The sequence below is a fragment of the Oncorhynchus kisutch genome, linkage group LG16 (assembly GCF_002021735.2).
Source record: "Oncorhynchus kisutch isolate 150728-3 linkage group LG16, Okis_V2, whole genome shotgun sequence".
NCBI classification, from domain to species: domain Eukaryota; kingdom Metazoa; phylum Chordata; class Actinopteri; order Salmoniformes; family Salmonidae; genus Oncorhynchus; species Oncorhynchus kisutch.
Window position 1 is genome coordinate 24247552 of NC_034189.2, and position 8304 is coordinate 24255855.

At 40.5% G+C, this 8304-nt stretch overlaps 1 protein-coding gene across 1 annotated transcript in view; it reads right to left on the bottom strand.

Annotated features, from left to right (window-relative positions):
- The window catches only part of LOC109906511 (synaptopodin-2), a 60719-nt gene extending 52649 nt beyond the window's left edge, over window positions 1–8070 (bottom strand). The window contains exon 1 of the mRNA XM_020504234.2: window positions 7943–8070. Coding sequence (XP_020359823.2) covers window positions 7943–8050 — 108 coding nt within the window. The 5' untranslated portion in view covers window positions 8051–8070. The remainder of the gene's footprint in view (window positions 1–7942) is intronic.
- Window positions 8071–8304: the final 234 nt, after the last annotated feature.

Genomic DNA, 8304 nt, shown 5'->3' on the forward strand with positions numbered 1-8304 from the left:
AGTTACAGTCCCCTCCATATGTATTTGGACGGTGAAGCAAAATGTTACATTTACAGTGCCTTGCGAAGGTATTCGGCCCCCTTGAACTTTGCGACCTTTTGCCACATTTCAGGCTTTAAACATAAAGATATAAAACTGTATTTTTTGTGAAGAATCAACAACAAGTGGGACACAATCATGAAGTGGAATGACATTTATTGGATATTTCAAACTTTTTTAACAAATCAAAAACTGAAAAATTGGGCGTGCAAAATTATTCAGCCCCCTTAAGTTAATACTTTGCTGCGATTACAGCTGTAAGTCGCTTGGGGTATGTCTCTATCAGTTTTGCACATCGAGAGACTGACATTTTTTCCCATTCCTCCTTGCAAAACAGCTCGAGCTCAGTGAGGTTGGATGGAGAGCATTTGTGAACAGCAGTTTTCAGTTCTTTCCACAGATTCTCGATTGGATTCAGGTCTGGACTTTGACTTGGCCATTCTAACACCTGGATATGTTTATTTTTTAACCATTCCATTGTAGATTTTGCTTTATGTTTTGGATCATTGTCTTGTTGGAAGACAAATCTCCGTCCCAGTCTCAGGTCTTTTGCAGACTCCATCAGGTTTTCTTCCAGAATGGTCCTGTATTTGGCTCCATCCATCTTCCCATCAATTTTATTCATCTTCCCTGTCCCTGCTGAAGAAAAGCAGGCCCAAACCATGATGCTGCCACCACCATGTTTGACAGTGGGGATGGGGTGTTCAGAGTGATGAGCTATGTTGCTTTTACGCCAAACATAACGTTTTGCATTGTTGCCAAAAAGTTCAATTTTGGTTTCATCTGACCAGAGCACCTTCTTCCACATGTTTGGTGTGTCTCCCAGGTGGCTTGTGGCAAACTTTAAACAACACTTTTTATGGATATCTTTAAGAAATGGCTTTCTTCTTGCCACTCTTCCATAAAGGCCAGATTTGTGCAATATACGACTGATTGTTGTCCTATGGACAGAGTCTCCCACCTCAGCTGTAGATCTCTGCAGTTCATCCAGAGTGATCATGGGCCTCTTGGCTACATCTCTGATCAGTCTTCTCCTTGTATGAGCTGAAAGTTTAGAGGGACGGCCAGGTCTTGGTAGATTTGCAGTGGTCTGATACTCCTTCCATTTCAATATTATCGCTTGCACAGTGCTCCTTGGGATGTTTAAAGCTTGGGAAATCTTTTTGTATCCAAATCCGGCTTTAAACTTCTTCACAACAGTATCTCGGACCTGCCTGGTGTGTTCCTTGTTCTTCATGATGCTCTCTGCGCTTTTAACGGACCTCTGAGACTATCACAGTGCAGGTGCATTTATACGGAGACTTGATTACACACAGGTGGATTGTATTCATCATCATTAGTCATTTAGGTCAACATTGGATCATTCAGAGATCCTCACTGAACTTCTGGAGAGAGTTTGCTGCACTGAAAGTAAAGGGGCTGAATAATTTTGCACGCCCAATTTTTCAGTTTTTGATCTGTTAAAAAGGTTTGAAATATCCAATAAATGTCGTTCCACTTCATGATTGTGTCCCACTTGTTGTTGATTCTTCACAAAAAAATACAGTTTTATATCTTTATGTTTGAAGCCTGAAATGTGGCAAAAGGTCGCAAAGTTCAAGGGGTTCGAATACTTTCGCAAGGCACTGTATCTCTATACTCCAGCATTTTGGATTTGATATCAAATGTTTCATATGAGGCAACAAGACAGAATGTCACCTTTCATTTGAGGGTATTTTCATGCATAGCTCCAGTGATGAACAAAAACTGTGATAGCCACGCACAGACCTCTGCGTTTTAAGTAAGTAGGCCTAATAGATATTATTTTTCTGTAGGTGTTTTTGTCTATTTTTCTCCAACGGCATAAGGACGAACACAGTGGTCAAATGGTAGAGTAAGTTCAAATAACATTTATTCAACATGCTGACTTGTAAAGGGACTGTTCCGTCTTCATGAATCTATATGTTAGCAACGAGGGGACAACTCCACACTAGGAAGCCTAGAGGCCAGCACTACGACGTCAAAAGTTGTCAGTCAGCATCGACGTAACATGTTTCACAAATTCGGTGTGGCAGGATGTGGAGACACCGATGTGTTCAAGTATAATACAATTTCCAGATACAAAATACTTCTAAATTCAAAGTAATTAATGTAGGATTGTCTTTACAGTGAATCAGTTAAGGAAATTAAATGAAAATAGACCATGAATAAAACCAACAAAGAAATATCCCCTACTTATATAAATGTGGCTGCATTTCAGTCAGGCCAAAGAGTTTCTGCACTTTTAAAAAATGAAGTGGGTTGTGACTTCACCAAGTTTGTTCTCCCAAAAACTCAGATTAAAAAACAACTTCCCATATATGGACAACAGCTTCTTGAGTGTTACGAGACCCCCTCGCACTGTGGGCCTACTGCATGTCAGTACATTCAACAGTCACTTTCTCTTTAGAAAGGGAGCCCTGCTCACACAATCCAACAGAAGCTTTGAATAACTCCAATTTATCAGATATGAAAGAGCCCTAACTCTGCTAGTGGAGTATTTCTCACAATCTTGGTATGTTAGCTTTTAAAACTTTTACTGACAGCTCTTCTCCCCACTCTCTGCTCCAACCCTCCTCAAAAAGTCTCGAGACAAGCTTAAAGTTATGTCTTCCAGATGACTCGCTGTTACCACGGTCACTCTTCAGATATCCTCGACTGAGGCATAGACTCGCAAGAGACGTATTGCCATTTCACACTGGTACAGGCAAATATTTGGCAGTTAAGCCAAAGAAGACATTAACACAGGGCTTATATAACAATGTGCTCAAACTTTGGAAAGACCCTCTTTTGGAACTTAGCACCCTTGACCCTAAAATACTTCAGTTTAATCAAACTTCATTTGTTTGACAAATCCAAAAACGAGTTCAATGAGGATGTCATGCGCAAAGCCCTTTTCTTGAGGAGTGGTGCATGTTTTCATTCCACTTCCCTACAAATGTAATTCAACTTTAATTTAATTCAATTTGCCCCTATTCCTTATGCTACATTAGAAAGGTCTCATTCACAGCTGCCTTGCCTAAAAAAGGCCTATTGTTGCTGTCTGATGTGAATTAAGCCAAGTTTCTCTACATCAGTCTTTTTTGGAATGTCAACACACTCCCCAATTCTGAAAAGAACAAGGTTTAAAACGAGACTATTTGTCTAAAAATGGATAGTCGACATTACTGGAGTGGCTGTGGCCGAGTGAGGCTTATCGTGGATGATATGATACAGCAGCATTGTAATACTGTCAATCAAAAGCTATATAACTTGTTCTGCCCTAAATAAATTAACTAAATCAATTGAATGTCAACATCAAGGATGACAGATGAAATTGAATTACACAAAAAGCTAACGTTCTCTAAATAGCCACATGTCAGTGCAACGTTGCATGTCCAGAAATCTGTGTATGTACTGTATTTATGTTCCGTTAACATTTCAAATAGAACAGGACCAAACTGCAAAAACTCACTCTGAAACACATATACCCAGAGGCTAGCATAGGTTTATAAAAGCAATGAAGTTACGGTAGCATAGTAACTGAGTGTTTGTCCAGAAAAACAAAGATATTCCCTTTGATCATGCTCCATGACACTGAACAAGTGCCAGGCACTTAAAGCTCGGTGATAGGCGATTCCTCCCACTCTCTTTGAATACCAACCTGACTTCTATCAGATTCTTCTGACCTTTGTGTTACACTGCAATGCTGTTTTGTTGAAAGGCCACTGAGCATATGGGTAAATCAATAATTTAATAGTTTAGGATTGACCTCAATCAGTAGAACAAATTCAGACAAAGTCAAAAGGCTGAATTAAACTATTATAATATATTTTATATAGAGGTAAATGCCAAAATAAAGGAAACACGAGTAAATAAGGGTTCCGGTGCCTCTTATGGTGTGGGGTGCATTTTACTGAGGGGTATCGTACAAAGCAGGTTTGAGGAGTTAGAGGTAACTTTGGTGGCTCACCTTCTAGCCAGCTACATTTCTATGGCAACAAATCCTTCAGAACTAAGCTGCTCCAGGCCAGGCTAACTCCACTCACCCAGAATGAAATGACTGAGGACCAATGAAATCCGATTCCCTCCCTCTTGAAAAGATTGCGTCATCCACAGGTGGCTGGTGTCATCATAATTGGGGAGGACGGGCTCATAGTAATGGCTGGAACTGAAAAATTGGAATGGTATCCAACACAAACACATGGTTTCCATTAGCTCCATTCCAGCCATTATTAACTAGCGTCCTACCCTCAGCAGCCTCCTGTGGCATCATCACCTTCATTTGTTGAAGATTACTGATTACATGTTTTATTAATCAAACTGTTTTTTTCTTAAAAAATAACACCAAAATGTAACACTTGTATCAGGAGTGTTTAAATGTGCTTGTGCATTGATAAGCACACCAAAGACAGCATTAAAGATAAGTAATAAAATAAAGATGGCACTTCTAAAAGCCTATTTAACACCATAGCCTGAATTTGCAAAATAACATTTCATTTTCATTTCGGCACAAATTAAAATGTGGCACTGACTCGCTCATGGAGTCATGTTTCAGCATTGTCTCAATGAAGTGTTCGACTAGTATCGTGCAACATGCACAAGCAGTTATAAGTGTCACGATCGTACTAAGGATTGGACCAAGGTGCAGCGTGGTACACATACATTATCTTTTATCTAATGAACACCGAACAAAAACAACAAACTACTGACCGAAACGTGCTGCTACTGGTGTGCACACAGGCAACTAACTGTAGACAAGATCCCACAAACACAAATGAGGACATGGCTACCTAAATATGATCCCCAATCAGAGACAACGATAAACAGCTGTCTCTGATTGGAAACCATATCAGGCCAACATAGACATACAAAAAACCTAGAGGACCCACCCTAGTCACTATCACACCCCAACCAACATAGAGAATAAACAGCTTACTATGGTCAGGGCGTGACAATAAGCCTGCTAGAGTTAGCGAGCGGCAGGAGGACAAGCAAAATCCATACTCGTAGTATGAATGAAGCCTGAGTTAGGAAAGTGAAGCTAACTGAAGCTGGTTAGCTTTAGAAAACCCTGAGTAGATCTAGGTTGCTTCATAGGATACCCCTGTGGTATGGTTTAGGTCCACTCAAGGTAAACACAAATAAATACACAGCCATTCTGAGTGAATAATTTCTATCCTGATAGGAAAATGCCCCCATCCACAGGGCTTGCGGTGGCCCAACACTTTAAGACACTTTGTTGGTGTTTCCTTTATTTTGGCAGTTACATGTATATTATATGTTATAAATATATGTCAGAGTTCATTAAATGTTTGATTTTCATCTATTGGGGGGATTTTTTGGCACACGTTTTTGATGTCACAGGAATGTATTTACGCTCTCTCTATGGTTGACAAGTTGATGACAGATTTCCATAAACAAGACCTGGGGAGTGTAACATTCCAACACCTGGAGGAGAAAATTTGAATTATTATATGAGCATTCTAGCTTCAAAGTCTAACAAAGTAATGGCAGTAGCCTTGTGGTTAGAGAGGCAGGTCAGTTACTGCCCACTGGGCACAGATGTCAATTCAACACCTATTCCATGTTGGTTCAACGTAATTTAATTGGAATTACGTGAAAAAAACATTGATACAAACATTGTAGGCACAGTGATCGGAGGGTTTTCAGTTCAAGTGAAGCAGTTTTGGCTATTTCGGTCAGGCTTGATGTAAATGCTTTTCACATGGTATCATATGATTAACAAACAGTCTTTGTAAAAAAAAAAATTTGATAAGTAAATTAAGAAATGTTTCACTTGAGGTTAAATAAATCATATTGCTGCTCAAAGGGAGCATTATATATCTATAAAGTGGACAGCTCTTTTAAAATGTATTTACAACATTCTATTTAAGGAATTATGCCATCTATGAAACGCTGTACAGTGTACATTTCTGTAGATAAATGGAGGGGCTTCAGTAAACTATACTCTCATGATGAGTACATTTGCCTGAGACCTGAACACTTGTGTTAGCTCCCTGAATAGTTCAGTGGGCTAACAGTCTTGTGGCACACTTTGGGACGATTTCCAGGACACAGAATAAGCCTAGTCCTTGAATTAAAAAGTAAGATTCTCCATTGAGCATGCTTTTTAGTCCAGGACTAGGTGAAATATGTGACTGGGAAACCACCCCTTAGTGCTTAGTACTTGGTGACATCATCAATCCTGTCAAAAAAGGACCTTTAAAATAGTTGAATTCTTCAAAAATGTAGTCCATATGTTTGGTCCATATGTTACCAATGTCATTCCCTGGAGTTCCACAAAGCAAAACCAGGCTCTCCCTAAAACAAAGGATGTAATGACTAAAAGAGTCATATAACCCAGTAAATGGCTACAAGTGAGATTTGGGTCAGTGATGTGGGTCCACTTAAAATTTCAATTAGGAGAGAGTACCCCCACAAAGCTTAGGAACCCTAAGTTATTTGGCCATTTGAGAGTTAGTATTTCATGATGAGATATTAAAATATTTATTGGTTCAGCCTTTTTTATTGGGCTGCCTATTAGAACTTTTAGTGCAGGGGAAAGCATTGCTTGCGAGTTGTTCTCCTGGCCAGAACAAATCAATGCCGCAGAGTCCTAGACCCCCTCTAAGCTACACCTTGACCCCTTGCTGGGGGGATGGATGTGGTTGATGGGGTACCCATCTACACCATCATTCACAAGCATAATCATTTTCACTTCCTTTACAATGCACTTGACATAGCCTAGTCATACTGATCCATCAACTGTCTTTGGATGGCATTCCTACATAAAGCATCCCTGTGCTTTAAGGGTCTGCCTGTTTATCCTTACGTGATGCTTCTTAGGTAGCTCCATGTGTGGCCAATGAAGGAGCGGATTGCCTTTTGGTAAGTATTTCTGTCAAAATGGGCTCACTGTCCATTCTCTAAGACAGTAGTGTACATAGTAATGTGTAGCCAAGTGGCCACTGTTCCTAAACATGAGGAGAATATGTGACCAAGAATATGTGACCAAGAAAGTTATGCCATTGGGAAAGGCACCATTATTCCAGCTGGATACAATTACTAACATGTAGAAAGTAATAGGCTACAAATTAGACCAGCATGGGATAGGTCTACCGTATGAATCAACATGTGGTTGGCTGCACAATTTGGCCTATAGGTTTCAATTAAACAAGATTGAACAAATCTACCATTTTCGATTGAGACGTATCTAAATAAAAGTTCCCATCCAACAGCTTTCCATCTTTTCCGTTTTGTTTAGGTTTTTATCACTCCGTGACCCCTGAAGGCACGGTCTCCACAGCTCGAGGATGTTTAGTTTCCTAATTAAATTTTCACTTGTGATGTGATAACTGATAGATCGCGCTGCACGCCACAGTCCTCGAGCCCTGACCATATAAGGGTCCCCAGGAATCATACCATAAAAAACCCCATCTCCGACACACCAGAAAAAAAGGGGAATTCTGCCCGTCTCAAACACACGCTCTCTAAACTCAAAACATTTGCCCAAATAAAGTAGTTTCAAAACAATTAATTCACCATATGAAATGTAGGCCACAACATCAACCCTAAAGATCAACATCATTAGGATACCTGTCTCAACTTCGCATCAAATAACCTACATGTCCAGCGTAGCTAATGGATTCATTTCCAAGTCGCCACTGTTCCTGAACATGAGGAGAAAAAAAACTTGTTGGCCTAAAGCCGCATTGTATGACATGTAAATGCACGTTTTACATGGTTCAATAGAAACATTCCACAAATAAACGCGAGACAAAACAAACTTGCAATGCGACAAATCATGATCTTGATGAAGGCTCCGTTGACATATGTTCTACACTGCAACGCCAAAAGCATAAACAATTAACAAAAAAATACTTCTAACTAATTATGTTTCTACCTGATAAACCTGCAAAGGTCGGTAGGCATCCCCCTCTCCTTGGCAGAGACTGAAGCCCCAGGGCGCGCCTCCGCGCACCGTTACACAGATATAATCCCCAGTGCCCATGCCACACGCAACAGGCTCCCACCAAAACCGCTATCATCAAATTGTCCGGAGTTGGACCAACAGGGCTCTAGGAAACCAAGAGCAGCACAGTGCAGTATAATTCCCATCATCTGCAAATTATCCCGATTCCAGCCCTCTCGTCCAGCCCGCTCTGAAACGTCATTGCACATTGCCCCGCCTGCTCATCTAGTTGTGCGCTCTTGGGAATGTCTTGTAGCTGCATTTGTGTGGGGCCACCGTCGGGGTTGAACTTC